The following is a 17,880-nucleotide window of genomic DNA, read 5'->3' on the forward strand; positions in this document are numbered from 1 at the left end:
GCTCACTGAGCCTTTTTAGTTATTTCCCCCATCAAGTTTAAAAATCTTTCATGCTGGAGCATAAGTGTCATTTTCGTTTTTTTGATTTTCCAGAGTTAAGTTTGTCCTTTTGCCTCTTATTTTGCGATCCCCGTTGGTTTGGTGCGTGTTTGCATTTGGCATGCGGGCACAGCCAATACTCACAGCTGGAGAAGACCAGAGGACAGGAGTGTTCGTCCATGGGGAAATTATGGAGCTGCAGCTGGCACTCGGCGTTGATGGTCATCCTGCACGGCGAACAGAGACAGACTCAGACAAAGACATTCCCACCTCTGAAATTGCTTTGGATCGTCCCGTTTCCTGGACCGTAAAGCGTCCAGACAGGACTCGTCAGCCGGTTGCGGGTTCGGTGCCTTTTTGCTGTATGAAGCGGCGGCCTTACAGAAGCAGATGGCGTGGGATCAGACTCGATTGCACGGTTGATGTGCGAAATCGCTCCAAATGACAGAACTGCTTCATCATTGTTAGACGAGTCTTTTCATCCAGGTGAGAGCCCAGAGGCTCATCCGCCTCGGAATCCCGGGAAATTTTCCTTTGGTCACTGAACAAGTCAGTTCAGCAGATGTTTCTTTTTTTCGTTTTCGCCAACCGTAAATCTAGGTTTGGCTCTCCGTTTAAGAGGCTTAAAAATGGACGTAAATCCTGCACGCTTCAAAATAATGTGCAGTAAAAACTTCACTCATCGGGAAACACGGAGGATCCGAAAGTAAAAGCAGCAGGAAACATGGAGGATGTGAGAGGCTTAATATGCTTTTAATGAAACAATTTAAAGTTTCATCAGTGGAATTTCAATCGTCTGGAGCAGTTTTGATCGTCTGTTTTTAGTTTTGGAGTTAAATCCGTTTTTTTTTCAGATGCAGGTCTACTTGATGACCCAGTTCTTCAAACGGATGTCTGACAGACACAGAGTTCACTTCCTCTGAATGACTGTTGAGACGTTCTGCTCATTCGGGATTCATTCGATTCGCTGAGCATGCTGGGACCATAAACCTTCTAGTGTGAAGAATCTTAGACTTTTCTTTGTATAGAAGTTAGATGGTGCACAGTGTGTGTCATTCACCTCTTGAACTGCAAACAGAAGATGTCATAAATAGGTTATAGTTTAGTATAGGTTGGGCAGCGTTGTTAGTTTTTCACAGATGTTTCTGAAACATCTAATGATAATGGTGATCAGCTACAGATCCAACTGATTCTGAAAAGGTTAACGAGGTTCCAACAATAATTGACGTAATAATTCTATCATTATGAATGAAGATAAACCGAAGCTTCAAAGCCGTTTCCTGAGCAGCAGGTTAGTGTTGATCCACCAGAGCTTTGAGATCACCTGGAAAGCTCATGGGTATAATAGGAGTTATGGGTTCAACTCTAGACCACTCTTCCTCAATAACCTTTTGATTTTTCTTTTCCAATTGTTCCCACTGGTCTTTAAATTATGATGAAGCTGTTGTCAGCCAAAATCAACCAACCTGTGTCGTTTCCTAGGACAGTTTCTACAGATTGATTAGAAATATGCTTCCAAGTCGTGGGTGGAACCATTGGCATGGGGTACCCTCACCCTCCTCATCTCCCATAGCTGAGAGCTCTCCGTTTACTCGCTCTCCTGCTAGTTTACAGCTCCTCACACCCCAAATCTAACATTACCGGTGCAACAAAAATGACTCAAAGGTCAGACGAGATAAAAAACAAAGACATACGTGGATCCAGTCGTCTACAAGCGGAGGCATCGGAATGGAGTGGAGCGGAGCAGGGAGCTTACGGCCCATCCAGCGTATTTTCTACGTCACAAACACGATCTTTTTCAAACTGCATTTTTGAGTCACAACTGCCTGACTAAAGAAATACTCAGAAATGCAACTGTAAGCTGAATTTCCATCATCAGAAAAATGCAACAAGAACATGTGAAAACCACAACTTTCATCAAATGGGTCTTTAAATCCAAAAATGAAGCTTAGAGTGAAGCTTTCACTAAAGGTGAAGAGAAAAGGATGGCTTTTAGAGAGGTTTCTACTCCTTTTGAATATTCAAAACTGAAAGCTGCTGTGTTTATTTATATGTTTTAATTTTTTTTACAAGTTTGCTTAAAATTAATGCTCAAAAATGAAAAGAACAAAATCTTTCTTTGTGTTAAACTTTTATAAGTAAAAGCTCAAGGTTTGGTTTTTAAACAACAGAAACTTTGACTTTTTCCCCCAATTCCAATCCATCAAACATCAGATGTTCCCTATCCACCCCTGTTCAAACTAAGCCATTAAACCTGTGTTGCATTTATTGTTGTACATGATGCACTGAAATGAGCTGCGTGCTCATGTCAGACTTGTCACGCCGCGTTCACATCCCTCCCTGCAGTGAACGGAGGCGCATCTAACTTAGAGGAAAGTGGATCTTGTTCCGTCTCTGAGGAATATCGGCAGAGTGGAGCTGCTTTAGGCAATCATCTATTTTTCAGGGTTTATATTCTTTCTGCTGTTACGTTTGGAGGCTTTTCTATACCTTGTTGATGTCATTCTGCGACGCCTCAACACGGGGAGACCAAGCAAGAATATTCATGGCAGGACGGACTGTCCTCACGTCCTTTACGTGCAGCAGGCCTTGATCTTTTTTTTTCCAAGTTCAGGACGCAAACATGCAAGTCTATAGAAACTCCCATAACAGTTTGTTGTAGACTGGCTAACCAGAAATGGGGAAAAAAATAGTTTATTTAGTGGTTCTCACCTCTAGGCAATAACTGTCAGATGTATCGAGGTCTTTTCCTGGTTTATCATTGAGTTACATTTACAGTAGAGTAAAAGGAGGAAAGGAACATGAATCATTCCCAACTGGTTTTTCTAAAGACTAAATTAAACCATATCTTAAAAAAAAAAATCTGACCTACATTTGTCATTAAAGTTCTGATATAGTTTTTTACTAAATCTTTGCCAAACGTTTCTAATTAATGCTATGAATGAACATCAGAAGGTTAAAATGAAATAGTCAAATAAGCTCTCTGAATGATCAAGACCGGAGAGATAGAGATAGAGATAGAGAGAGAGAGAGAAAGAGAAAGAGAAAGAGAGAGAGAGAAAGAAAGAGAAAGAAAAAGAGAGAGAGAGATAGAGATAGAGATAGAGATAGAGATAGAGATAGAGATAGAGATAGAGATAGAGATAGAGATAGAGATAGAGATAGATAGATAGATAGATAGATAGATAGATAGATAGATAGAAAGATGGGAGGGATTGATTTTTTTTGTTACGGTAAGAACTACGCTGAGAAGTCTTTTTGTTTTTAAATATATTTTTGTATATTACGAGTTATATTTGTAATCCCAGCACAGTTAAGTGGGTCAGAGGTCAAAGTTTAGGTTTCCTGCTGTATAACTAAAAAACTAAGTGATTTGTTCTTCATAGTTCAAAAACAAAACCCAATCATTGTATTTAAAAGTAAAGTCCCTGTACACGGTCATCTATTCATATTATATTTTACATTTAATCTTATCCTCTATGGTCAACTAGGTATTGGCATTATTGAGATGGTTTTTTTGGTCTATACTGATGGGATTTAATGATTTAGGAAAAACAGAAACAAGAAAGACTACATCCCATAAGGCATTTGGCATTTGGCACTTCCAAACCAGCAGTTTATGCTACGTTCACACCGAGTGAAAGCTTTCAATAAAAAGTCTATGTAGAAACACGTATATGCGATTAAAACTCTCACATTACACGATTTTTTTAAAGTCACTTTTTGAGCTCCACGTGCACAACGTGAGCACGTCAAAAGTTAAACTAATCAGGTTCGGTAGTGTCCTTGACAAAACCAGATTGATCAGGAAAGGGAGATGAATGATTGTTGTTTGTGCCTGGAAGGAATTCTACGACACCAAGTCTTTCATTTATCAGAATGGACGTGTAATGGAGCAGGATTGACCAGATTTGCACCGCTGCCACACCAAGCCTCTTCCAACTGTGAGTCATCAGTCTATTGTGAACACCGTATGCTAAGAGCGCATTCAAGAACCCACGTTCATTTATGTGTCAGAGGTTCTCTAAAAAAACTATTTTTGCTCATTTTCTTTGTTAACCTTAGTTTTAAAACAACTAAACTTCCTGTTCCTACTTTCCTTTGGAGGGAAACTGTTCCTTTGGCAGAACATCCGCCCACAAAGAAACTGCATGATGGTGCTTTCCCCAGCAGTCAGGAATGACTAATGAACCCCGCAGAACTAATTTCTCCAGGGAGGAATAACATTATCAAATTGTTGTTTTGTCTTGTAATAAGATGAATCATTTTCTCTGTTTTAATTTCATGTTATTATGAAAAACATATTCTTTTCACTAAGGTATTATAATGGTTATACATTTTTACAGAGGAACTCTGAGACTACTGAAGGCAAAAAGTACAAAAGTTCTGAAGTCCTTCTAATGTTCTATCAGTTTAAAGAACTGTGCCAATGAGTTGAGCTTTAGTCACATGCACCAATATCGGGGGGTGGGGGCTTTGACCCATACAGGTGCTGCAGGTTTTTGGGTGGAGGGTCATATCTTAGGGGTAGTGCAGGTGTGTCCTTGACACTTGTACAGCTACCTCATGGGATGTCGTTGAAATAAAGGACGTTAGATTGTTGAGTGTATCATTATATACTAAGGCCAATATTTATGCATAAGGCATAAGGCTAATACTTATGACGTATGCTATCGTTTCCTGACATCGTGCTACACTTTAGTTATTAGTAAGCTGCAAGTGCAGGACCCTTACCGACTGCATGTGAATGTCACAGATAAGTCCACACACCTATCACGCACCTATCACATGAACAGGAATTCATCTGTCCCTTGCACATTGCGCGGGGAATTGGGAAAAAATGACAAATATTGTACGAAACACCTGCTTCAATCTTGCGTGTTATATAAGTGTTCGCTACGCCCCGTCGCTTGCAGCATGCCCATTGAAAAAAATGGGCCCATAAGGGCAGTTGTGACTAAAGCTTTAAAGACGAGGAGAAGGAGGGAGGAAGGATTTGGGGTCTCTTGACACACCTGTATCTCATTTTGTGTTGACTAACTTTCACTAGATTGCAACCTTTGAGTGATGAAGGGTCTAAATAACTTAGTACTGACAGTTTTTTAGATCTGCTTTTGGAAGGCTCTTACCTCAGCGTGTAAAGTATTTTTCCATTGTTCCAGATACGAAGCAGCTGATTGGGTGTCGTTATCCAGTGAGAATCGGCATTCTTGGAATTCCTAAATATCGTGTCTGGCAGCCAGATCAAGCCGACCATATTGCTGTTTGGACAACAAGGGGAAAGAAACATTCACTGACGTCGTCTCTGTGAAACGCACGAGGCAGCCTGCCTCCCTAGTAACAAGGTAATAAAATAACACAATATTGAGGGGAAAAAATTAAGCACATCAATCAATTTGTTCTGCTAATTACAGCCCTCCTCAGAGGGGTAACATGGTTCTCAGAAGACTCATTCACACTGATTGAAGCTATTTTAGTGAAGTCTTGGTACCTGTTGAGGGTTAGAATCCGCATGCTGCTGCTGTTGTACCGCAGACGAGTGTCCACCCAGGTCTGTGCAAAGATGATATCGATCTGGTATTCCTGGAATGAGGCAAACAGAGTCGGAAAAATGATCAGACGTGCCTTCCAGGAGGAAGAGACAGGAAAAGAAAGAGATGTTTGTGCAGAAAGTCTGGAGCACTCGCGTCCCTCTGAAGAAGTCATTGATGTGCTCGTTGGATCACAAATGTGTCCACATCAAAGAAGAAAATGTGCACAAATAGCCCATATGTTCTAAGAACTCTGAAAGGAAATGTTTTTACTGGTAAATAGGGTTTCTCATCCTGTGGTGAGTATAATCCTTTTATAATGGGCATTTAAACAGCCTTGTTTTATTCTATAGAGCCCAATGAGTGAGAACACAGTCTACAAAAAGCATTCCAAAGGTTTCTCATCCATTGAACCGTACAGCCCCTTGTTATCTGTGCAGTAATAATAGATGGCATATGTCAATTTTCTCTAATAAATCAATGATGCTTTCTTCCAAAGTTCAGATGATGTACTTCTTTTTCCAGCTCAAAAATCCACCTATATGCAACACTTGGTTCCTCCAAGCAGCATACACCAATAACACCAGCAACAAGTGGGCAGGAACATCTTAGGAATGGAACATAGGCCTTCTTTTGGGATTTATCTGGAAGAATAAAGTCCATAAGAACCATTAAAATAGTTGCTAAGATCCCAGACGTTAGGTGGACTGGTTTTTAAGATTTAATTGGATGGCCAATGTTCTAGTCATTCTGTTAGTTATCTCTTCTTGTGCAACCTGGTGTCACTCCCAGCTTTAGCTCACAGCCCAATCATCTCCTCATCCTGGTAATAACAAGATACATATTTATAAACAATTTGATTTAGGCACTTTGGTGCTTTCCAAACATTTTATTCATGATTTAACTACAAATCATATTTTACAACCATTTTTTTGGTAGTTGGGCTACAGACCATCTGGTATTTACCATTTCAGTATCAAATTGTTAAAGATCTGCATATTGACAAAACTTTTGCATTTTTGAAACAGTAATCCGAAATGTTCGGTCTACCGAAACATCTCTTCGAGTTTATTTTATTTTTATTTTTTTACAGATGTTGAGTTTTCTCAATAATACATTCCCTCAATTCCCCAGTGCTCTTATGAAGTCTCCATTCTACATTCTTTAGGCCTGCACCAGTTCTGAGGGGAATAACGACACATCCCTATTCGCATATTCAGTCCTTTTGTCTTGCTTTTTTAAACTCCATCAAAGAGGTTGGAGAAATGGGGAGATGAAATCCCTGGGGAGGGTGAGGAGGTGGCCCTCAGTAGAATTCACAAGTCTTTCAAACCTGCAAAACCTGGTTACACCCATGGGTGAAATGATCCACCGTGGTCATCCTACTAAAGTTAGAATAGTGAAAATATATAAAGATGTGGATCTGACCTTGGATGGGTAGTCAGGCGCTGGGGAATCATGTTCATGTGTTGCTTTTTTTTTTGAAGAGACATTTTTAAATATTTATTTCAGGTTACAAATGAAACAATAAAGCTTAACCTAATAACAGCCTTTTATTGAGGCTAATTTAACAGTATTTGTTAAGTTGTCAACAAGGACTTAAATTTACTTATGATAAGTTTATACCAGGCACCTGACGCACGCTCAAGAACACAATGAACGTGGCTTCCTGAGTGCTTTAATGCTTTTTGACCTCTGCAACTACACTTCCAACGGCGTAAATGGCTTCCTCGCCAGAAATCCACTCCTGTGGGTCAAGAATCTTCTTTTCAATGTCCTTCTTACATAATGTTGACTAATTGAAATACCTCTCATTAGTAAACCCAATGCTGAATGAAGCACAATGCTTCGTCTCTCACGCTGAAATACATTTGTTCATTTTTGTTGTTTATATTTTCATGGTAAACTGACTAATGCGTCATAAAAGGATTTAATCTCGTAAAATCTCAATTTTTATAATGGTAAAAAAACTACTTTTACTCATCATTCTACAAATTCATTCTTAAACATTGTGAAATTTTTCTCATGATTTCACAAACTTCTTGTAATTTTTTTCTCCTATGGTGACTCTAAAACTCTGTGGTAGTATGACGGACTGACTTGGTGTCATAATTCTGTCTGGGCACAAACTGCAATTATTAAGATCGATTTTTCAATGGTTGACACTTCCGTGAATTTGACCACCACCAAATTGGTCAAAGTTGAACTGGTTTAACTTTCAACATGCGTTCAATGGCCGCATGTTTTGTACATAGAGCCTGACAATGGACATAAAAGTTGCATAGTGGTGCGTAAATGTGACAGTTGAACGCAGAAGCTCGAAACGCACATTTACGTGTGTTTACATAGACCTTTTATTGGAAGTGGGTGCTAGAATGCAGGTTGCAGAGGCCGGTGTGAACGTAGCAGCAGTTGAAAATCTTCGTAACCGTTGTGGATAAAATAAATCCTTAACCCAGTTAAACTGGAAAAGATCAGATGTGTTTTTAGGAGACAGCTTAGACATTAAACTTAATGTTTCATTGATATAGCTTTAAAAAAAAACTTGATCTTACAGATACAACTGTGTGCTTTACCATTGCATTAGGGATTTCAAAATGTTTGTCCTATTTAATCTCATTTAGGTTACATATATGTGGGGGAAAAATCGCAGCTTTTGTCCTTATGTCTTTATTATGGGGTTTATTTCTTCATTCTTAACCTGAAAATGCTAAAAAAAAACAAACAACAACACAGATATGGGAAACATAAAACAACTACATATGAATTCAAGTTCCAGCGTTATGAAGCTGAGGAAGGTCAGGGCAGCGTAAGGTTACTGGCTCTAGATAGCACATGAACGGGCAGCACCCATCAGCAGCAAGGTCGAACCTCAAGAGCTGAACAATCGCTTCTGAGAGATGAAACAGTCATTTCAGCTCTGTAATGTGACTTTAATAGGAGTTACTCTGTGTGGCGGTGGTCTAATATAAAGTTTCAGATGGAACTAAAGGAGGACATTTCTAATCTGAGTACTTCCAAGTTTGACCAAAGTTCAGGGAATTCGATAAAAGAGCATTTTTGCAATGATTTTTACTGAAATCTATCTTTCTACTTTGTGGCATCTCCTGACTTTTGTGACCTTTTCTTTAAACGTGGCCTGCCCTTACTAGTAAAGCAGTTTTAAGAGCTCTTATTGTTGTTGAGGTTTGGTTTGACATTTGGATGAAAAGGAAGCTCAACACTAATGATGGGGATGTGACAGCGAGTTTATACCTCTGGAAAATCCAAACGCCAAAAATCCAATAGAGTTTCTTACTTTAATCAGCACTTTAAAAAAAAATTCTATACTGACTTGAAAACTTTAGATCAAGTGTTAAAAGTATATATAACTTACAAACAAATGAATAAATCAAAGAATAGAATTTTACAGGCCAACACTTGTAGTCAAAACTCAGTCTTTCATCAACAGGAATGTCTTTAGCCCTTTGGAGACATGAACCTCACAGATCAACATCTTTGGTTTCTTCAGGAATTTCCATTACGATCTGATAACGTGAAATCCATTATTAAAGCCAAAGAACGTCGACGACAAAAGCACGTCTGACTGAAATTAATTATCTCGACTTTTACGGCATAGGAACAAATGGCTTCCTCCTTATCCCGGGCCTCATCGTCTCTGTATGGCGGCGGCTCGCTCTGCACTATTTACCGCCGTCTTTCATCAACATCCTCCACAGTCGCATGGTTCTGCAGATCCACTATCTCTTAGTGTCTGTCACAGCTCCAACCAGACATGTTTGGTCTAAAGGTTTCAGACTGCAGACAGTCAATAACGGGCTCTCTAATTGGATTCTGGTCGATAACTTCAAGGAGATAACTAGTAATTCTTACCATGGGTACCACTTGTTTTGGTCATTTGTTACCAGATTATCTGACTTTGTGACGAGATAGGAAATTAAAATACAAAGACAGGAAGATAAAACTGACACTAAATTGTCTTTATGATCCATTCAACCCATCCATTCAATCCAACAAAGGTCAGATGATTTGAGGGTTTTTTGCATGTCAATCACCTCATAAAAAAAGGATTCCAAATTGGTTTAGAAGAAGACTTTTGTGCGCTTGGCAATTTCTCCCCAAAAGCATCCAAGATCTCCTCTATACTTACACAAAAAAAACAGGGATTCTGTGCTCTTACAAGGACAGCCCGTAACAAACTTATGGCCAAATTAACCATAATAATCAAGATTTGATTTACTAAGGAGATAGCAACTATTCAATCTCTTCTCTTTATCTGTTTGTTTCACCGTAAATCCTTTTTTTTCCCCAAGTGCCAGTTCATTTAAGGGAATGTCTTGACACAATATAGCAAAGAAAAACATCAAATTAAAAAATGTAATTATGTCTCCATAGAGTACTTACATTCCAGCATTAGCAAATCTAATAAAACAATTGATCAAAACAAAGATTGAGCATTTGCCCAGCTGAGAACGTTAATAGAAATAATTTTCCAGCAGAACCATACATGTATGAATGATGAAATGAATAAACTATGCACAACCACTATTTCCAAGAAAGTTCAGCTTCACTTATAACAGCTAAACTTTCTAGAAATGTCGAATGAGAAATTAACATTATGCGGCCAGCAGCACTTTATAAAAACCGTGTGTATAAGTTCTTGAATGGGGTTGGCCAAATAATGGTTTAAACTTGTGGCAACACTGTAGTAGGACCATTCTGTGACCCTTTCTAGCCCATTTTGCTAAAATGTCAGCTGTAAATAAAAAAGGAAAGTTGACAGCAAAGGGCCACCGCTTCCAGGTGGAAATCAGTATATTTTTTCAGTGAAATATGAAACAAACGTATCTGCCAACTATGCCAAGAGACTGTGGCTGTTTTCATGGAGTTCAATACAAAGAGGGACCTCAAGATGAGACATGCTTTCTACAACAAGCTAATTAGGAATAAAACGATGTGAAAAATTGACAAGGATTTTGAAAAATAAGTATTTAGATGAATGTGTTCACTTTAGTTACTTTTGTGTAACAAGAGTTGTTTATCTTGTTGGTTGAATTTTAACAAATATGCAAATTAGTAAGAGTGCAAACACTTTCACTGTCATACAGATCGATTTCAATTGACTCACTCCTGTAAGGTTGGTCTAAGGACGGCTGACACTCATGGCCGACATTCCAAGTTTGGCATTTCATTTGGACAAAAGTTAGAAGAGCCAAACTGTGATCCATGATCTGACAGAATTCAGTGGTTATGCCTCGCGGGGTCGAGATGTCTCTGTGTGAGAAGCTCAACTTATCCAGAAAAGTAGTCCAATAAGTGGTACAAATCTATATTCTGCATCTGCAACTAAATTAATCAACTTTTCTACAGTGTTTGCCTTGATTTCTACTTTGGATATTTCAAATACAGTACAGTCAGCACCAACTTTGCCTTCTTTTGCGTTTGCTTCAATATACAAAGACAGATATGCTTATGGACGATGTCAATAGGGGCTTTTTTCCGCTATGTGACGTTACTTAAAGCACTAGTAATAAAGTTGCATATAAAATGCCCCACATCATATTTATTATGCTGTAAGTCCAAACAGGTTTATCCTCCAGTTCTTTCTGGATCCTGTTAAAAATCCTCTTGTTCTGCTGCTTCATCAGCTTAATCCTAGAGCACTATTCCATTTCAGAATTTCTATCCAACAGTTCTCAAATTTAGCATGCAGAGCCCACATGATTATAAAAGTGTGGGGTAGCAAAGAAAAACGAAGCACAAGCAACCTAGACTGTGTAGTAATTAAAGGATTCTGGCCACTAGGGCTGCACGATGTGGAAAGAACTCGCAATAAGTGATATTAGTGATCAATATTGCGATGGCTGATATAACTTGCGATACATGAACAAATAGCAAAATAACCTAAAACATTTCCATTTCACTGCAACAGTTGAATTTAGATAAGAGTTAACCCTCGTCTACATAGGAGGCAAACATTTAAAATAAAAGAGCTCCATCTGATTGGTCAACAACTTGAGGGCGTAGATCTATGCGGTCCAATACATAAAATTATGTAATTTGATTCTTAAATACTTTAAGGTGCCATTAGCATGTTGTAGCACATTTAAGGTAATCATTTATTGCAATTTTCGCCGTCTTTTGTGATATGCTTGATTTCGTGATAATGATAAATTTGCGATTTATTGTGCAGGCCTACCGGCCACTATTAGAAACCAGCGTCTAAACTAAAGAGCACCGGTAAGACTCTGGGTTTATTGGAGACCAGCCACTATTGGAGGATATAGAGATAAAAACATGCATACATGCATGTAGATCAATCAGTGTCTAACAATACACACAAGACAAGTTGATTAAAATAAAAAAGACATAAATGCTGAAGGTTGTTTCTTTGGTTTTACAATAAGATGGAAATATAAAATACACCTACAGTGATACAGAATTGCTGTTTGCCTTGTTATGGCTGTGTGTTACTGTTTTCTGCAAGCACAAACATGTGGAACTGGGCATAAAAATGTCTTATATAAATACATTTTTGAATCTGTTCACAGCAGGTACTTAACAGATGTACTAGGGACAAAACTAGGGACACATAAAGGCAGAATTGAAGGTAGCAGTGTTGAAAGTAGCAGAGGAGCAGCAGACCACACCTTCATCTGATGAAACTGGGTCTGAGCCAATAAAAAAGACTCCAGAAACCTCTACAGCAGGGGTCTCAAACAAACGGCCCGCCAAGATGATATTTTGGGGCCCCCGCGTTATTATTAAAGTTTAATGTTAATGCGTCCCGTCAGTTTGTATGAATGACACTTTTTCAGTGTTGTGTGCCGAGCTGACAAAGCAACCAATCACAGTGAGGTATATGACTCTTGGGGGCGTGACAATGACCGGGCTTGAAAGCAGAGAAACATTTAAGGCAGGAAACCTGACAGCCCCCTCCCTGGACCACATTAAGGAGTTCCTTACTTTCCTTTTTAGAATGTATTTATTCGCTCGTAATTTTCTAAATACATGCACTGAGTGCTGAACTTTTCTCTGGGTCGCACAGACCCGGGGGAGGGTTGATGCTATTATTACTGTTAGGCACGTGGCGGCGTATCAACCCCGACCAAACGGTTCTAATGCACGGTTGTGTTAGGGCAGCACACCGCTCCCGCGGGAGATGGGCCAGCTGAGGAGAATAAATGTCCCACACCTACATGAATGACAGCTAACGGGGCTCTAACATTAAATATGTGCGAGCAACAACAAGATTTAGTCTTAGACACACTAAAAATATGTGTTGAGATGAACCAGCACCTCACCTGGATCGTTGGGGAGACCAGGCGGGGGCGGGGGGGGGGGGGGGGGTGAGATGAAGGCGAAGCTGCAGCGAGACTGAAGGATAACAGGAAGTTGGCGTTGTCCTTAACATTCAATTCAGTTTTAATATGCCTCTCCCCCTTAGTATAATCTGTGTTATAATATCTTTTATATTTATTTTAATGTTTTGTAATGTATGTAGCCTTTTTTAATCAATCGGTATTTTTAATTATTTTAATTAATCACTCAACTACAAAAACCGTCAGGACACATTTCCCATAATGCATTGTTTTGTAGTGTTGGGCGGCTTGCAGTCAGTGCAGTACTAAATTTCCAGCTGCGTTCGCGTAGGTTGGCGCCTTGCTCCCGCCCCTTTCTCGTGATATTTTTGTGATGATTGACAGGTGATGTTGGAGCAAAATCATACGTCACTCACCAGGTGATCTGCGCAGCGTTGCGTCCACCTGCATGACCCCAAACATGCTTATTGTGCATCTTGGCTGCACTTATTTGGTGTCGCCAACATAAATTTCCATCTGTTTTTGAGTCTTTCTTTGATCTCAGCTATCTGTAACGATTGTTCTGATCTCCAATGAATAGCATCCGTTCTTTTATTAACCACAGTTTGAATTCAACTATGAAAATAAAGGAGTGGCTGACTGGCTGCTCTACAATAACTTGTGACCAGGGTTTAAATGTGCAAAAAGTCATAAGAAAGAAAATCCCAAAATAATAACTGAATTTTGTTTCTCCTTTAATGATTTGTGTTTTAAAAAGTAAACTTAAAAAAAAAAAACATTCAACACAGACTGAAAAATCGGAGCACATTCTCACTGACTTCTCCACCTTAAATATCAATAAGTCCAAGTACAGTCCAGATTTATTGACAATCATCTTCAATCACACTGAGGGTCTCAGTACCGGAGGAAGTGCTGCCAAGTGTCCATCAGTAAGAAGTAGACAAGAGAAGCCGTGTTCAGAAGAACCACTGAAGGAAGTTACAGAACTGTAAAATTTAAGTCTTCTTTTAGGTTTAATACTTATATTTCAACAGTAACTGAACTGTGTTAAGAATACAGAAATGTCTTATTAATTTATTTACTTATTGATTTTTTATTTACCTATTTTATTGTATTTGAATGAGAGTTTTATAAGTACATTTTGTACAGAAAACAGTTACTAATAGAGTATAGTTAATAGTATAGTACATGTTCCATACAAATTTACTGGCTCTCAAACACTCACAAGTTGCGTGTGTGTGTGCCTCAGCTAGACCCTGCCTTCAGTGGCCCCCAGGTAAATTGAGTTTGAGACCCCTGCTCTACAGCATCTTCAATGAGATACAGCAGGAGAGCATCACAGCAACAACTCCTTGCAAGCACATAACCCAAGGGGCAAACTCTAAAACGGAGATCTGTGAGGCACCTATTGAAAGCAAGAACAATCCTTTACAAACCAAGCTCCATTTCCCACACTGACCACAACAACAGCTAAGTTCCTCTGTGCTCCCTGCACAAGTGTGGAGGTGAAAGGCTTTTTAGAACAGCATCAATATTGTTGAAGAGCGCAGGAGTCGACTAACAGCTCAACTTGCAGAAATGCTTAGTCAAAAAAATAAAATCTCCACATCTTTCTCAAATAGCAGAAAGTGGAGTTTGAGGAATAAGAAAGGCAGTTATTCTATTTGTTTTCTGCTGGTTAGTTATGCCTTTTCCCCCTGAGCTGTTCATTCCATAAGCTGGAAATGACAACCTTGAATTTAGTTAACCTTTTTTTTTTTACGTGGAATTTATTTTAAGTCCCACTCGGATCATCTTTTGATCTATTGTACAAGTGTTCTCAGTGGTCTTTTCATCATAATTATGTTGTATTTAGCCAAAATAAAAAAAAAAACACTTGCAGCATTTTCTTGGACGTAGTTTCTGCAGAGCAGCAGTAGTTCATTAGAAATTTGCCTCGGTGTTTTGAACTCCCGGGACTGTTGGCGACGAGTAAGCCCCCCCCCTCGCTTCCCAACATCCCTCTGTTTACACACTCTACCGCTAGCTTACAGTCCTTCACATTTAAACCCAACACTAGTGGTGCAACAAAACAATATTGGCGCCATCTAGCTGTACAGTTTAGAGCGAGATGTCACCTACGACAAGGAAACAAAGATGTAAATGGAGTCGAGCAGGGAGCTAGTGGCCCTCCGATTGTAGATTTTATGCAACAACTACAAGCTTTATCCAACAGTATTTTTTTGTCTGCTCCTGATTCACAACAATTTAAATAAAATATTCAGAAACATAGTTTTAGTCTTAATTTTGCTACAAGAACATGTTCAAAACACCTGAAACACCATTTTCATTGGAGTGGATCTTTAGGTTTTTTTTTTTTCTCATACTGCTATTGGCCATTACAATTTGTCATAGCAATACTACCTCATTAAGCCTCTATCCTATTACACACTCGACAATAGGTCAAAGTATGTAGAATTTATGCTGATATAATACTAGCTTGATAATAATATTGAACGTTGCAGTATCAGTACCATATTGGGATTAAATAAAAATGTTTAGAGGCATCCCTACATTGATTCCAGCTCCCCACTGCGCTCAACTATAATTTGTTACATAACAAAATACCACATGGGCAAAGCTGTACTGATTTTACACATTTACCATCCACATGGTAAGAAAAAGAGCGTGTGCCTGGTTGCTAAAAAGTTTGGGAGTTAGCATGGTCACAGGAACGTTTGTTTCAGTCTGTTTTGTCGTCGCCACACAAGGTTGGTAGTTACAGATATAGTGAATACGCTAACGATGCTCACATTTAGCCTATTGCAAACAAGTTCTAGAATTACTGTAAATGCAATTAATAAGGTTCGATTGACTCAATCTATTGACTCTTCTGTCTCGTTTTATGCAGCTTATAGTTCAGTGCTCCTTATGCATAATTTCAAAAACAGACCATTCATTGACGGTGGGGGCCTTATCGTCCAGTGCGCTTTATAGTGGGGGAAATATGGTAAAATGATCAGCTAGAGGACCACAAGTCATGAATGTTTGCTGGTAAATAAAAAACGACAGTATTTTACATGCATTTTTTTCCAGAGTAAACTAAAAAGAAGTTATCTTAAATAAACCAATTAGGCTGTTCAAGACCCCCTATTCAACTTTGGTCAAAAATCTCTCCTTTTTCTCACAGCTGAAGCTCTACAAGCTTCAGAATGCTGGATTTGCACTTTAAAACAGGGAACACCAGAACATATCTCTGACTAATGTATTTCTTCAGGCAAAGCCAATGCTGCAGAGATGATATAAATATTTATAACTCCCGAATCCTGGGAAATTAGTCCCTGGTCTACATTTTGCATCCTACTTAGAGAAAAGAAAAGATGATAACCATCAAGGGTTGATTTCCTAGAGTCACATGTCCACTTCTGGGCTGGCTGTTATGACACTTCATCAAAACATTATATTTGAGTAATTAATTTTCTCTCTGAGAGTCTGATCCAATCACTTCGCATAAACGTAGCAACCAGAAAGCATTTGCTTCTGGCCTTAGAGCTGTACAGAAATTCTTCTCCGGTGTGATGGGCACAAATGTATGGTAAACACCGTCATTCAACCGCTGCTTAAGGCTGATAATGAACTTCTGTCACACTTGTAACAAACAAAAGTGCTCGGCACCCGCGGATATGACTGGCATTTTGAAGACCAAGTTGCATGCGTGCATGCGCCAAGCTAATTTCATGAACATGCTTTGTTTTGTTCTTGGGAATCAGACGGGAAGACCTTTGAAGGAAACAAAAGAGTCATTTGCATTCCTGGCTGTTTACTCCATGTCTGTTTGTGGGGATAGGAATGAAAAATGATTCAGACGGCTGGCTGTGCTTTGCTGAACATGGAGCCTAAAGTCCAGGCATCACCCACCTTTCTTTGGCTGACGCAAATGACTTGCTTGTGTCCAGCTTAGTTACAGTACTGGCATAAGGGCAGTAGAACATCTCCAAGCAAAAACCTGGCCTTCTGTCCACATGTTGACTGTGTGTCCATTTACTCTGAAAGTTGTTTATTTTTAAATCCTTAATTCCCGTTCACATCAATGGGACCAAACAGAGGTTTTAGATAAAGATATGCGGTAACCAGATGCAAATACTTCCTGCTCATCACCCAAATCAGGTGTATTTAGTCAATAAGAACCTAAAATTTCTTGAAGGTTGTTTTTATTTAAATGTAGAGCCAGGTTTTTATATTTTTGCTTTTAATAAAAGTTGTTTTTTGGAGAAAACCTGAGATTTCTAGTGCTAACTGCTAACTAATTTGTTTACTGTAATGTCTTCAACCTCTAGATTAACATTAACAATATTCTAAACTTAAGTGGACAAAAATAAATTTTAACATAGTAAATAATATGAAATGTCTTGTGCATACCAAAATGTGCAAGTTTTTTAAATCTTAAATTAAGGCTTAGATCGTTTACTAAGCTGATTTTTATGAAAAAAGTATCCAAATAAAACTATTCTAAAACAGTACTTCAGTCCTTAATCTGTTCACGTATGTTTAAAAAAAAAAAAGGTGATCTTTTCGGTGGACTCCATAACAAAACAGCCTAATTAACGGATTTATGCCCATCAGAGTCTGCTTCAAATGCAAAATATCTGTATATATTGATTCTGAGAGGCAAACGAGAGGAGAAACAGGAGGGGAAAAAAGGGAATCTAATTAGAGAGGAAACATTGAGAGCTAATAAAATCAAATAAGATACAGGAAAAAGTAATGAGGGGCATTGAAGTGGAGTGAAAGAGACTGAGGAGGAAACAAGGAGGAAGGAGAAACTACAAATAGATGATTAACTGATCGTGTGGAAAAGCATGTCTATCGCAGCCTCAGATGTTTCATTTTTAGGTAGAACTTAGCTCACATGTTTGAACCGTAAGATGCAAAAGAGACGGCAGTTGTTAGGGTTTGTGCTTCGTGTGCATTTAGCAGCGGCAGCAGACTGGAGATGTGATCTGCATATT

The 17,880-nt window shown here is 38.9% G+C and overlaps 1 protein-coding gene across 1 annotated transcript in view; it reads right to left on the minus strand.

The window, feature by feature from the left end:
* The window catches only part of LOC101170160 (gamma-aminobutyric acid receptor subunit gamma-3), a 131,539-nt gene that overhangs the window by 26,533 nt on the left and 87,126 nt on the right, over positions 1 to 17,880 (minus strand). The window contains exons 5-7 of the mRNA XM_023965629.1: positions 5,531 to 5,622; positions 5,169 to 5,300; positions 184 to 266 (exon numbers count right to left, since the gene is read on the minus strand). Coding sequence (XP_023821397.1) covers positions 184 to 266; positions 5,169 to 5,300; positions 5,531 to 5,622 — 307 coding nt within the window. The remainder of the gene's footprint in view (positions 1 to 183; positions 267 to 5,168; positions 5,301 to 5,530; positions 5,623 to 17,880) is intronic.

This window comes from Oryzias latipes, chromosome 2 (genome assembly GCF_002234675.1).
Source record: "Oryzias latipes chromosome 2, ASM223467v1".
NCBI lineage: Eukaryota > Metazoa > Chordata > Actinopteri > Beloniformes > Adrianichthyidae > Oryzias > Oryzias latipes.